Below are 13,496 nucleotides of genomic sequence, written 5' to 3' on the forward strand. Positions count from 1 at the left end.
CTACATTTGTACAGCTCCGTGGTCACCCACGAGGGCTTACTCGACCGTGCGGCCTGTGTGGTATCTCTGTCGACTTCATAAGTTTATCGGCCGCCGCTCTCTACCCTAGATTCCCCAGCTACTACTTCCATTTCGTGGTTCGTGCCTTCTATGCCATACAAGACCAAAAATTGACGAACATCTTCTAATCGCGCACCCACACCTACCCTCTCTATCCCCACCAAGTCAAGAGCCAAAAGTTCAAAATGGTACTCAAGTCGCGCTGGTCCTTTGAGACCCCTCGAGTCTCTCTCCCCTCATTTATATTCGAATCGCCAACTGCTGAATTGCCTACAACACCAGCATTCATCTCCGTCCGCGAACCCGAGAAATTCAATCTCTCCCTCGCTGACTACCGACTATGGGCACAACGTCTCGCCTCAGGGCTTCTCCGCTCTGGCCTCCAGCCCGGGGATCGTGTCCTGTTGTACTCGGGTAACACGCTGTTCTTCCCCAGTGTAGTCTTGGGTGTGGTAATGGCTGGCGGAATCTTCACTGGTGCAAATCCAACATACGTAGCTCGGGAACTGGCATATCAGTTGCGAGACAGCGGGGCACGGTATCTAATTTGCGCGGAGGGGAGTTTGGAAACAGGACTCGCGGCCGCAGAAGAGGTGGGTATGGGAACAGACGGGATATTTGTCTTTGACGACGGAACTGCAACTTTTGAAGGACGAACGGTGGAGAAAGAAACACCAATGGGGAAAATTCGACCCTGGACTTGGCTACTTGATTCCATTGAAAAAGGCCAAGCATTTCACTGGGAGGATTTAAGGACGGACGAAGAACTCGATCGCGTGGTTGCGCTTAATTACTCGTCAGGGACAACGGGCGTTGCGAAAGGCGTTATGATTACCCACAAGAATTACGTCGCAAATTGCAGCCAGCAAATCTACATCAGCGATCAACATCCGGATCATCTGGCACAGAAATTGCGCATGCGCCAATTATGCTTCTTGCCAATGTACCATGCGATGGCCCAAGCGATATTCTGCGTAAATGCGATGAAGCAACGGGTTCCAGTGTATATGATGCCCAAGTTTGATTTCCTCGAGATGCTGCAGTGTATCCAGCGGTTCCGGATAACGGATCTGATTCTCGTTCCACCGGTTGTGGTAGCCATGGCTAAGCACCCAGCAACGCGTAAGTTCGATCTCTCGTCCGTCGAGCGGGTCGGCTCTGGTGCCGCACCTCTAGGGCGAGAAGTCTGCGCTGAGCTGGAGAAACTTTGGCCAGACGGAAGAGTAAACGTGAAGCAAGGATGGGGTATGACGGAAGCGACGTGTGCGGTTACTACGTTCCATCCCGCGGCATTATCTCTGAGCTTCTCTGTCGGGGAGCTGGCGCCTAATTGCGAAGCTAAGATTGTGCTGGACGATGAGGGTAAGATGGAAGCATCGCAGGGCGAGAGAGGTGAGATATGGGTCAATGGACCGAATGTGATGAAGGGGTATTGGAACAAGCCTGACGCGACAAAAGAAACGATTACGGAGGATGGGTGGTTAAAGACGGGGGATATTGCGTATGTAGATAAAGAGAACAACTTCTTTATCGTCGATCGGAAGAAGGTGGGCCTATTGGGGTAATTTGGAGGGGATTTCACCTGCTGACGACTTGTTAGGAATTAATTAAGGTCAAGGGACTACAGGTCGCTCCTGCAGAGTTAGAGGCGCTGCTACTAGATCATCCGGATGTGCAGGATGCTGCTGTCATCGGAATCACACTGTCGGTCTTCCTCTTGACCACTAGAAGTTGGGATATTGACTCCTTGTAGCGATGGCGAAGAGCTACCACGAGCCTACATTGTACCCCTATCACCAGATAAGGCCACTCCAGCAGTCGCGGAGAATATCAAACAGTGGCTTGCAGAGAGAGTGTCGAAAGCGAAGCGACTTGAGGGAGGTGTTCGGTTCATCGATGCTATTCCTAAGAATCCAGTGAGTACTGAAACGTGGAGCTATCAGCGTGTCGCTGATATGATTTGCAGTCTGGTAAGATCATGCGAAGACAGATCAGGGAACAGGCTGCGCTTGAAAACACGAAAGCTAGATTATAGATCATCGCTGGTTATTACTGGTTTCCTGAAGGCCTTTCCGCAACTGGAGCGAGATACGTCGGGCTCATTAGTGGCACGCATGCATAAATACCTAAGGCGAGTTAACGAATAAGAATCCTCTTTCAGGCTTAGATCGGGGTTTCGTACTGCTTCGAGGCATCGCTTGCGTATGGACTCGCTGAAGGGAGAGTTGAGGTGGGTGAGTAGAAGGTTCGAAATCTGACATCCTCCAAAATCGACTGGATGGGGTTTCTCATTTCCAATGTCTAAATACCCTCTCCCCAGTCTGCGTTTGCCTTTCACTACTCTCAAATCCTAGAACCAGTCCGTAATCTTCTTCCAAATACTCTTCGCAGTGTCTTCGACCTTGTCAATAACCTTGATAACACCCTTCTTAATCAACCATTCATAAAACTCCACACAATCCCCTGCTGTTTGCAAAGTAGCCTTCAACGCATCGACACTTCCAAACAACTCCTTCAAGCTCACTGTCGAGATAATATTATCCCAATCAGTCGGCGGCAGAGCACATACACCCGAACTCACATAACACCCCGGGTGCGTGGCGAAGGCGAACTCTTTCAACGCAGGACACGACGCGGCCTGTTCGCCCGTCGCATATGGAACCAGGTTACGTTGAAGACAGAGCATGGTCTTCGTAATCCATGCTTTCCCAGCGCTAGAAAATCCTGGTGCTGCGGCAGTGAATAACTTGCAGTACTTGAGGCCATAGCCGAGTGGATAGCCCGCGGCACCGCATTTGACTTTCGTTTCGAGACAGTCGGGGTAGAACGTGCAGGTGTTTTCCGCGGGATTGGAACACGAGGGTTTGTTCGAAGACTCGGACTTCACGCAGCATTTAATCGTAGAGTCACCGGGGCAGTGGTTGGAGATGAAAGAGCCGCCGCTACAGCCTTGGGCAGTGTGGCGGCATAGCGAGCTGGTATAGGGGGCGGAGCATTTGATGGGGACACAGCACTGGACGTCAACGGGGTCTAGGAAATTGTGAGATGGGGCGTTTCGAGAAGATGGATCAGTGGGACTTACCATGTGGGCAATACCCGTTAGGATAGGCAATTCCGTTGCAGTTGGACGTCTTTTGACATGTTCCCACGCCCTGAGAGAGCGGTCAGCTTATCGTTCATGGATCTAGTGAACTCAAGGGTGATCAACCTCTGGAGCACTGCAGTAGTCCCCAATCGCCCTCGGCAGGTAGTGATTTGCAGCAGCTGTGAGTGCCGCGAAACAAGACACAACAAAGTAAGTGACCTTCATGTTGTTCCACCCTCAAGATTAAGTTAGAGATTGGATGAGTGCAGGAGTACTTCTCGCGGTGCGCCACAAATAGTCATCAAGGAAGTCACAGCCTTAAATACTCGCAACAGCGGTCTCACCCGATGACGTCGGCCGAAATGCTAGGGCTTCCAGCGTAACAGATTCTCCGAATGGAAGGAAGACCCACAAATCTGGAGAACACGAGGGGTTTCTGGAGATGTTCAGCTGGAACCTCCTTGTAAATGTGGAGCCTGGGCCAGGGATGAGGCCGTGATTTTAAACTCACACATAACGAGTACGGGGTATAACAACAAATGATTCCGGTAAGAGGACCGTTAAGGGATATGCTAGATAAAATAATTAGACTAGCTACTATCGCTACCATTGCTATCAGTTCTTTTCCTTCAATACACTGTTGCAGCCTCCTCAACCTTAGCATCGCGAAATCGGGGATCGAGAAGGACAGCACACAGAGACGGGTGGCACGATCGACATCTCGAAATACATTTGTGGCGTCCTGTTATCATCGCGATTGTCGAATGGCATGCGCAATGAGTGTTTCGAAACACGAGGCCATGCACGAATTAATTACCGCCTCGTAACATAAGGCTGTGCACACCGAGACTTCAACAAAATTATACAGGAACACGACGAATGCGAAGGTTTGGAAATATGTGGAGTCGAGATGTTCACTGTGAGTGTAGGACAGGAATTCTGATTGTACTAAAATCCTTGGGCACTACGAGCTCTGGTGGCTTCGCTCATCTAATACTGAGATGTATCTGCGTCCCATTTCCAGCATTTGTGCTCTCCAAATATACTCTTCTCCGGATCCTGAGCGTTCTGAGGGTGCACTCAAAGACGCCTTAGATTATCACCTTTCCTTCCACCTGCCTCCTGTTCATTACCCATATATGCGTCGTATTGGTCACCACGCTCTGAATCCTGAGTGCAGCTGCGGTGGAGCACATATATAAACCAGATCGTTACTTTAGTGCGTCTTGAGCCCTGAACACTACTGTTCCAATGGCTCCTCCAATACCTCCGCTCGCGACAATCGTTGCGGACGTGAGAGCTCACCATAACTGTCCGACCACATTGTTGGCTTGGTAAGTGATCGAGGCACAGACATTCTAGCTCGCACCCGCTGTCACGAGATAGGCTCCAAAGTGACGAACGTATGGTTGACTTGCGTAACAGAGTAACGTGACGTCAATGGCGTTGAAAATGATTTTACTGCCGCGAGTCTGTATCAATTAGAGCGCCAGGCTTCGACTAGGCCAAGAATGAAAGAGAAAGTGTAGTTAACGTTAGCGCTGACGCGGATTATTAATACCAAGGACATTAAGGGTCTTACGACAAATTACTGGCGCAGTTACGCACTGAGACTTAAAAACACAGAGAATCCGAGATCATCATTGAAGATGATGGGCAGGAAATATGAAACTGAGTATGACTAGACCGGGAAGTCCGGAGTTGATGGCAGAGCACCAGATTTTCCAAACTTTCCCTTGTGTTAGGTACGTCCAGATGTTTAACTCGGTGATGTGTGCATCTCCTCGATCTCGTTCCACACGGTCAGCCATGATTTGAGTCTCTTATTATCGAAAAATTTCCATGGCTTGTAAGCCTCTTCCAGGAAATTTGGCCAGCATGACATATCTAATAAATGCAATGACAATAAGGATTTCCTCCTCTACAGACAATTTGTTAGTCCAATCACTATCGTAACTTGACAGCGCTTACTTTAGAGAGAAAAAATCCATCTCCATCCTGCACGCCCTTGGACCCCGTCCATCGGACTCAATCCAAGCGCCAGTAGCCCTCCAAATCCGCCGAGAATATTTCCCAACAAGTAGAAGAAGACATTTCTTTTCGCTATTTCTGCTCTCACATACCACATACTAACTAAAACAACGCGCAGGGGAAGGAGCATCCTTCAAGGAATCTTAGTGCTGCCTGGAGTCCAACTTAAGCTTTCTAGTTTTTCACGAGGGTAAAGATCTTCTTGAGGGGATGTATGAAGTTGCTCGAGATGTAGTTGCTCAGCTTTACCGATGCCTTTGGATTCGGGACTATCCATTTTGGTCACCAACGGTATAGGGAAGAAAGCGAATGAGGTGTTGTAGTGCCGCTAGCTCTAAACAAGATATGTAGGGGCGAAATGGTTATCCACAAGAGTTAGGGCTCAACCTCGGGTACAACAGTCTGGGCGGTATGGTGAGAAGAAGTTAGGGTATAAGAAACTGGGCCATGGTATCTTTATCACTGTTGGTGTTGCTGGCCGACAAACTCCACATGAAACATGAACAAAGAAACCTGGGGAATTTCGGGGTAATTTGGGTTGGGAAATTCCCGAAACCACTTCAGAGGGCAGCAATTTGAACTTAGACATTAAAGCATCCAGAAAATAAAATAGGAACACAGGAATGACACGTTACACGCTGATCTGCTTCAGCTGCGACACGTCACGACTCCAGGAGCCATCCAATCCTTCATTCAACTCAAATTGCTTTGCTGCATCACTTCCTAAAATGGTGATGCTCTTGACACCGACCCTGGTCTTGTAACCAAATGTTCCGTTCATCTCAATTGTCTTCCCGTCATAGCTGAATTGGATTTCGCTGGTGCCACTCGGGTGCAAACTCTCGCCGTCGTCCAGATACAAAGCTCCGTTTGCTTTTCCGTCTTTGCCCGGCGCGATTAACAATTCGAAGTCCTCGCTTCGGAGTGCTGTGGTGGTATTGGCACTTTTGACGCGCGCGGGTATGATTGAGCCGCCACGAATGTAGACTGGGATGGATGTGAAGTCGATGTTTTTCAAAGTTACGGCTCCGCCAGTTCCTCTAACTTGCTTAAGTGACCAAAAGTCATAAAAGATGTCATCGGGAAGGTACAACGTGACTGAGGTTGCTTCTGGCTCAGTCACAGGGCTAACTAGAAGAGCGGGGCCGTAAAAGTACTGCAATTCGATTGCATGGGTGGCTGAATCCGTAGGATAGTTGAACCTAAATGGAGTGGTTAGGTGGAAGTAAACAATATTTTACAGCAATGAAACTCACCACATAGGCGCTAACATTGGAGTCCCATCTACTGTCTGCTTGTGCATTGCCGTGTAGATGTAGTCAAGCAATCTATACCGAGCATCGATAGCCTTCTTCGCTGCATCCGTAACACTCTTCCACCGGTACGCCTCTTGAGAGATGGCTCCGTCCACGTTATGATTACGGTAAAAGGGATAGAAGGCCCCTAGCATCGTCCAGCGAGCGCACAGTGTTTCCGTGGTGTTTCCAAGGAATCCACAGACGTCGGCCCCAACCTTAAACAGTCAACTAATAGTTGAGTAGAGATCTCTTTGGAGACTTACCATTGGAATCTGGAAGAACGACACGAACTGTAGAAGATGGCGTATGGATGTTTGATACTGGTCCCATGCAGAGATATTGTCGCCAAGCCAATGACCAACGTAACTTCCAGCACCTACGAAAGTACTACGAGTGATGACCATTGGCCGTTTGTCGGGCCGTCGTTTCAGCAAACTGTTGCGGCTTGTCCTACTCATCATTGTGCCGTATCTAGTCCTTTGTTAGAACCTAGCTGAAGAGTGGTCCGTGTTGGCTTACAGATTATGCGTGTCATACTCAGCCCACCCGCCTTGATGGATGATGTCTGTCTTAGCAGTCTTATTGCTAAGGAGTCCAAAGGCATTTTTTATCTTGTAGGATGGGTTGATGAGGTTACGTCCTCGGAGACCCCTCTTTGGGTAGTCTTGGTCAGATTGTCGCGACATTTTGCGGGCCTTTACCTCAACGATGTCGGTACCTTCGTCCTCCGCCTCCGGACTAGCACATGGCCATACGCAGAAATTCGAGGGTTCGTTCATATCGATCCACCTGGGAGTATCATGTCAGCCCATTTTTTTGCGGACGTTTCAGTGCCTTACAATGCATCAATATCGACACCACTAGAAGGGCTGAAAAAGGATTCAAATTCGCTATCCCAATAGCCCTGAGTATTCTCGTGAAACCAATCAGGAAATGCGGTTACACCGGGCCAGACCCTTCCCTTGTATATACTCCCGTCGCTGTTTTTTATAAAGATATCGGCATCTTTCCCTCGGTTGAAGGCATCGTAATTCTGATAAGCGACAGCTACGTTCATTAGCGGCTTTAAATAACCTGACATCCACATTCCACTAACCTGGATCAACCATTACAATGTAGTGTTGGTCATTATCGTGCAAATCATTGACCAAACTTCGCATGTCCTTCAAAGGAAATCTTTCACCCAGGGTGAAGACCTTATATTGGTCCATGTAGTCGATATCTATCCGAGTCAGAAAACGCTGAAGTGGCCACGCGGCTCTATTTACCTGTCCACATTGTCTCCAGAGGGATTCCAGCTGCGGAGTAGTTCGCCACGACGGCTGCTACTTCATCTACACTCTTATATCCAAACCTGCATTGGTGGAATCCAAATCCCCAGTACGGCATCATTGCAGGCTTTAATGATATCTCACTGTATTCCCGTGCGACATCATATGGTCCTGGACCAGCCAAGAAGTACAAGTCTATGATCCCGCCTAATACGTTGTATTCGAGGTACTGGCCGTCGTCGTTGTTGATTTTAATGTCCATTCCATCGCTGTTCAGCAAGAGAACGCCATGGGTCGTGTCTGATTTCGGTCGGTATTCGTAGTATACTGGATGATTACCGTATAAGTTCTCCCCAGCTGGGACGCCACCTGCGTCTCGAGCCCAGAACGTCCTAATATAATTCGAAGTGGGTAGTTGTAAAGAATCTGTGTGCTCTCCAAGTCCGTATAATATGGGGCTGTCTGGTAGTGACGTTCGGAGCCGCAGATATTGCGTCTCAAAGATGATTTCAGAACCCTCGGTTGTGAACAAGACCTCGCCATTGCTCTTTCGTTTTATCATGAATGAGAATGGATCCTCTTCTACCGAAACTTCGAGCAAAGAGCCTCCTGCGCTGGAAGAACCTCCTGGCCGCGGAACAACAAAATCTGGAACCTGGTAGACTTGCTCCGCTTTGTCATATATCATAACATGGAGTCGTGAATCTGGAAACAATCAGCATGGTTGTTTTCTTGGATAAATTCTCCCCTCAGGTTTGCGGTCTGCGGAAGCTGTGTATTTACAAGTACAGATCTCCCTATATGGGACAATCCGAGCTGAGGCGTTGCACAGGAGGAAGCCCGATCACATTGGCATTCATTCTCTGGCCATAGTGCCCCCAGCTCTCGATGGAACGCTTTCTGAAAGAGAAGAGCAAAGCACGCACCTGTTTGGTATTCGGCCAGAAACTTCAACTCGTGCAAGTCCTGTCCGTAGATGTTGCATTCTGAACCTGCCAAGGTCAAGTCCGCCGTTATGCCACTATCTGTCTTCTTAACATTACTCGCGGAATACCCGGGGCAGTCTGGGCCCCGTCTCAATGGCACTGAGAAGCCCCACTGAGCAATGGTAGACCAGAGGAGGAGAGCAGACTGTAGGAATGTTATAGTTAAAGGCATGACTTGGGAGATGGCCACGGAACCATTGTGGGTAAACCATGACTGCCCTATATAGTTGACTACACAAGGACCTTAGCCCTTGCCTTTCTCATGGACCACATATTGCGTGACTGCTGTGCCAAGCGAACCCAGGTTGGTCGGCCGGATTCCACAGCAAGCATGATGTGCAATCGAGGGTTGGCTTCTTACAGGTCGTCACGAGGGTGTCCATTGTTTTATGCTAAAGTGTGCCGACGGGTCGAGATGGATCAAGGGGACAAGTTAGCAGTGCGACCTGCCGAATTAAGGTGTTTGAGAGAAGTGCCGGAGTAAATCTGAAGTGAAACGTCGATGGAAGATTCGTTTTTCCGCGTCCGGTGCCTAGGTGAGCATGGGCCACCCATGATCTCCCACCTGCATGCAGCGCGGACGTTATTTCCCGGCAGCCAACGGGTCACAAGCCACCATCATTCACCTCATTCCTCGCCGCCCCTGCCAATGGCGGCCGCGCGATGTCTGTTGCTCTCCGCACTCTTCATTCTTTCCAACGTCATATTGATCGTGCTCTGTCTCTCTCCCTCACGGCCAGCCGGGGCCATCGCGATCTTGCCCTCAGTTAAGAGCCTGAATCCAGGGAATCGCCATAGATCCGGTCCCTTCTGCCAGGTTCTGTCCCGTCCGAGCACACGAAACGTGTAGGGAAGGAATCAAGCTCCTCGATATGACTCGTTGATCAGAGTGCCCTCTTGGTGGAAGCAATATGTAGTGTATGTATTCCACTAATCTCGCAGATCAGGTCAAATTTTCTCACCGCACATCTCATCCTTAACTTAGCTTACCATGCCTCTGGGATAGTTCAACTACGTAAAACGACCATGAAATCACTTAAGAATGGTCAGGCGGTGAAGTCGACTGCTTTGATGCATTTTTCCTTGTCGCAGCATCTGCTCAATATCACGACGTCACCCTTCCTAGGCTCCACCTGATGGACGCAAGGCAACTTCCGCATGTGGTTGTTACACAACAGATCTAGAACGACTAGAAAAGGCTCCACTTGGTGGTCGGCAGAACGGAATCCAAAATCGCTCTATTGTACAGCCGGTCCTGTCAACATCTAATCCATCCGGAGTTGTTGTCTGAAATCGTCTAAATCCTGATCATGAGCCTATCGCCTGCAGGGTAGCTTCCGTCAACGCTCTATACCTCCCAGGATACCGCTTTCACACCTCTCTCACTCCGGACGGTCTCGGTGTTGATACTCCATACCTTGAGTGCTGCGCCACCTCGGCTTCCCACTTTTCCATTGTCGAAAACCCTGGCATGGCTTGGGATGCCCCTCTCCTCTGTGCGCCTTCCTCTCTGGGCTCTTCGCAGTGGGTGTGATTTATTGCATCCCGCCTGTTGTGGGAGTGTAAGGTTTGAGCTAGGTTGCCTTGAGGACTCCTAGTCCTTGGGCCGTAGGCCATTACCTGTCCCACCTGCTGAAGAGAATACCTGGCATACTCCACATTCACTCCTTCCGGTACTTCAACTTCTACCTTTCGGAATTGCTGAGGACTTTGTGCCCATTGGTCGATTTGTGAGGCAAGCCACGAATGTTCTGTAAGTCGTGCTGACGCCGGGATTGCTGGTGATCGTAGGAATGGAGAGGTGGAACGAGTTCGTGCTGCTCTATAATCCTCTCGTAGATTCTGTTCTCCTCGCTTTCTTTCTATCCTTCGCTCCTGCTCAACGTTGTTTGTGATGGTGGACCCTTCCCCATTACACTTCCCGACCCACTCGAGTGACAACATCGACACTTCGTTAATTTGGCCTAGCCGGTACCTCGAAAGGTTTCTGGGCATTTCCCTCACCCCATCCTCTTCTTTCCGCTCCGTCTCCTCGTTCTCTTCTTTCCCCCCCTTTCTCCAAATGCTGCCAAGAATAGACCTGAATTTGTACCCCCCCTTAGCATTGTTGAGCCCTCCCGTGGCCCCAACCGTGGGCCCACCCAGGTGCCCTCCCCTCCCGAATGGCCGCCTCCCTCTAAATGGGAACGGCCAGCCCCAACCCCAACCCATCTGCTGTTCGAGGGCATCCACAGTTTGGTGTTCTCCCCCCTTTGTCGTCAGGTTACTGGCTCTTGACGTTGTGTGTGATTGCTTGACAGTCGCCAATCGTCTCTGTGGGGCCTCGGTTTCTAGTGCTTGCGGTCGGGTATCCTGCACGGGACTTGATCCAACCATCCTTGCACTTCCGGTGGCCCCCTTAGGAACGGGTGGCCAGCGAGGACTAGAACGGGGAATTGAGGTATAAGGACCTCCACCGGCCGTACTGATTGCCACTGTCGTGTGTGAGGCTCCTTTCTTACTGGTCCGGTAGGAGCCGATTCCGGGCTTTTGCTGTGGCATAACAGATGATGCCTGCATGCCTAAGCCCTCGTGCGCCGGCGGAGCTTTCCTTGCAGCATGCCCTCTCTCCCTTTGGTCGACATTGGACGGTGAAACCATTTGCTGATCTCCTCGCGTACTGTCTGGGAAGCCGGGAGAACTTAGCATTCTGAGATTTCTCGCTGGTCTTTGTCGTCTCACCGACTGCTGCAGTCTACCTACTTTAAGCATCGATGGCCGTTGCTGGTTCTGTTGCGCAGTATACGGCAGTCGGCATTCCCCTTCGAGCATTCGATGTCTAACGGACTGCTGTGGTTCATCCATATCCAGCATCGATGGCCTTCTCGGGTTGTGCTGCAGATAGTCTGAAAATCTAGCAGGATGCGGCGCCTGAGGATCTCCCTCAGGCATTAGCCGTCTAGCAGAGTGTTTTCCTGCACCTGCATGCAGTATTAGAGGCTTTCGCTGGTTGTATTGCAGTTGACATCCTTGAGCGACGATTCGATGTCTCATGGAAGGTGGCATTGAACCCAAGCTAAAACTCCTTCCAGTGCCCGGGTCTATTATCGGCGTAGGCTTTTTTTGCATTTGCTGACTCGAGTCTTCTCCCCGAGTGACTGAGACGTGAGAGTCTTTTGCGAGCGCTCGACGGTTGGTGTGAGGTCCTGATGAAGCTAGACTATTGGTGCGGTTGCTAGACATTGTGGCAGGGTGCGAATGGAGAAGATAAAGGCAAGATCTTCTAAAACGAGGGTATTGGAGTGAGCAAAGTTCCAGGAAAAGAGCCAATTGTGAGATTGCAAAGGTGAAGTGCAAATTGATAGCACGCTGAAGCAAGTGAACAGGCTGTGACGATGGAATTGATCAAACACATTGGGCTTGCAAGTCCCCTCACCTTCAGCATCCTGATTCATGTTGCATTGGTACGCTTGTAGTTCTTACAATTGTTACTAATTTGTGGAGAGAGAATCGTGGGTTTCTTCTCAACGCAAATATATCTCGCAGAGATCTGTTCGAAGTTGGTCGGCTGAGTCCCATGGAACCAGATCAACAGTTTCAGATTCAGCCCCGACTGATCTAGAGTCCCCACGATGCCATCACTTTGATGCAGTAGAAGGTAGCTTACCTTGACTTCAAAAGACGCAGTTGTGCGCACTGGTCATGTCCGACGAGAGATGGAAGGTGCTTCTTCCGAAAGCCGGCCCTCACTCTACGCCCTGAAACCTCTCCCAGGACTCTCTCTTCGAGTTTAGTGCAGTCACCACTGCACATGCACATTGCTTACAGCCCCACTTTAATCGCTCGCCTCAACCGCACCACACTCCCACCATACTCCTCCCACACTTAGTTCTTCGAGTCTTCTTCCCATCACCCAGAAGCCATGGCAAATGTCAATCCCCTCAGCCTAGACCTCAGCTCGGCCCACAACCAGATCTCGGTCTTCTTACACAAGGACTTAAGCAAGTCGCCACGGGACTCCAGCAAGCAGATATTAAGTTGGCAAATTTTGCCAAACTTCTACGCCCTTCTTACCACACTCTGTGAATTTATGACAAACCTTGACGTCCAAGGTTTCCTGCCACACCCGCTTAGCTTTTAAATAAGTCAGGGCCCGCACTAGATCATGTGTTAACAGCACTAAGACTGCCTAAGACTGCCTACGAAAGGCACGACTGGGGGTAAGAAACAATGGCTGAGGTTCTATATTAGATTAGCTGATATAAAAATAAGAGAGGTGCTAGCATATTAGAATGGATGGTTAGAACGGAATAAATATTGCTTTAGTTTACGCTTGCTAAGGTCCTCCAACTGTACTTGGCTCTACCCAACATCCAGTTAATGTAATATGGCGACAAAGCCATAAACTTCTTGTACTATAGCTAGAGTAGCTGACCCTAGAGTGGCTGCTCACGCGGCACTTATTCAAAATTTTCTAGAGATTACGAAAACTTACAGGTGCAAGTAACTATAAAAGCGGCGACAGAAAACCTCCAAATAAGGAATAAATAGTCCCCGGACATAGGTTTACTGTGGTAAAAGTCAGCTATATCAAAACAGTGGGAGTTGCTGCGGTACAGCTACCGGTATCAGGCTCTACCTCTTCCGATATCGCTGAAGTTTTAATATCGATGTGTCTCAGAGGCTCAACCATACCACCTTCCGGGATGGGAAAGGGGAAACAGTCCGCTCCATCCGATGTCGTCACGCTGCACTCAATTCCAAACGCACTTCGGCTGCAATGGCC

General features: G+C 49.6%; 4 protein-coding genes across 4 annotated transcripts; 1 reads left to right on the forward strand and 3 right to left on the reverse strand.

The window, feature by feature from the left end:
• The first annotated feature begins 124 nt into the window (after nt 1–124).
• On the forward strand, nt 125–2,201 carry BDR25DRAFT_262962 (4-coumarate-CoA ligase-like protein). Its single transcript, XM_033686794.1, has 4 exons — nt 125–1,607; nt 1,661–1,764; nt 1,814–1,976; nt 2,027–2,201. The coding sequence occupies exons 1-4, from the start codon at nt 246–248 to the stop codon at nt 2,093–2,095; spliced, it is 1,698 nt and encodes a 565-aa protein (XP_033547054.1). The 5' UTR covers nt 125–245; the 3' UTR covers nt 2,096–2,201.
• BDR25DRAFT_304149 (uncharacterized protein) lies at nt 2,158–3,420 on the reverse strand. The gene is made up of 4 exons (XM_033690148.1): nt 3,269–3,420; nt 3,143–3,212; nt 2,243–3,090; nt 2,158–2,186 (listed from the first exon to the last, which is right to left on the reverse strand). Exons 1-3 carry the CDS (start codon nt 3,368–3,370, stop codon nt 2,411–2,413), a joined length of 852 nt encoding a protein of 283 aa, XP_033547055.1. The 5' UTR covers nt 3,371–3,420; the 3' UTR covers nt 2,158–2,186; nt 2,243–2,410.
• A 2,387-nt stretch (nt 3,421–5,807) lies between these two features.
• Nucleotides 5,808–9,190, reverse strand: BDR25DRAFT_288003 (alpha/beta-glucosidase agdC; the record flags this gene model as incomplete). Its single annotated transcript, XM_033688361.1, has 8 exons — nt 8,672–9,190; nt 7,743–8,450; nt 7,571–7,696; nt 7,314–7,521; nt 6,994–7,263; nt 6,738–6,945; nt 6,433–6,689; nt 5,808–6,378 (listed from the first exon to the last, which is right to left on the reverse strand). The coding sequence occupies exons 1-8, from the start codon at nt 8,901–8,903 to the stop codon at nt 5,808–5,810; spliced, it is 2,580 nt and encodes an 859-aa protein (XP_033547056.1). The 5' UTR covers nt 8,904–9,190.
• A 912-nt stretch (nt 9,191–10,102) lies between these two features.
• Nucleotides 10,103–11,953, reverse strand: BDR25DRAFT_314940 (uncharacterized protein; the record flags this gene model as incomplete). Its single annotated transcript, XM_033691491.1, has 1 exon — nt 10,103–11,953. The coding sequence occupies one exon, from the start codon at nt 11,951–11,953 to the stop codon at nt 10,103–10,105; it is 1,851 nt and encodes a 616-aa protein (XP_033547057.1).
• Between the last annotated feature and the right edge of the window lie 1,543 nt (nt 11,954–13,496).

This window comes from Lindgomyces ingoldianus (assembly GCF_010093535.1).
Source record: "Lindgomyces ingoldianus strain ATCC 200398 unplaced genomic scaffold BDR25scaffold_18, whole genome shotgun sequence".
Taxonomy (NCBI): Eukaryota; Fungi; Ascomycota; class Dothideomycetes; order Pleosporales; family Lindgomycetaceae; genus Lindgomyces; species Lindgomyces ingoldianus.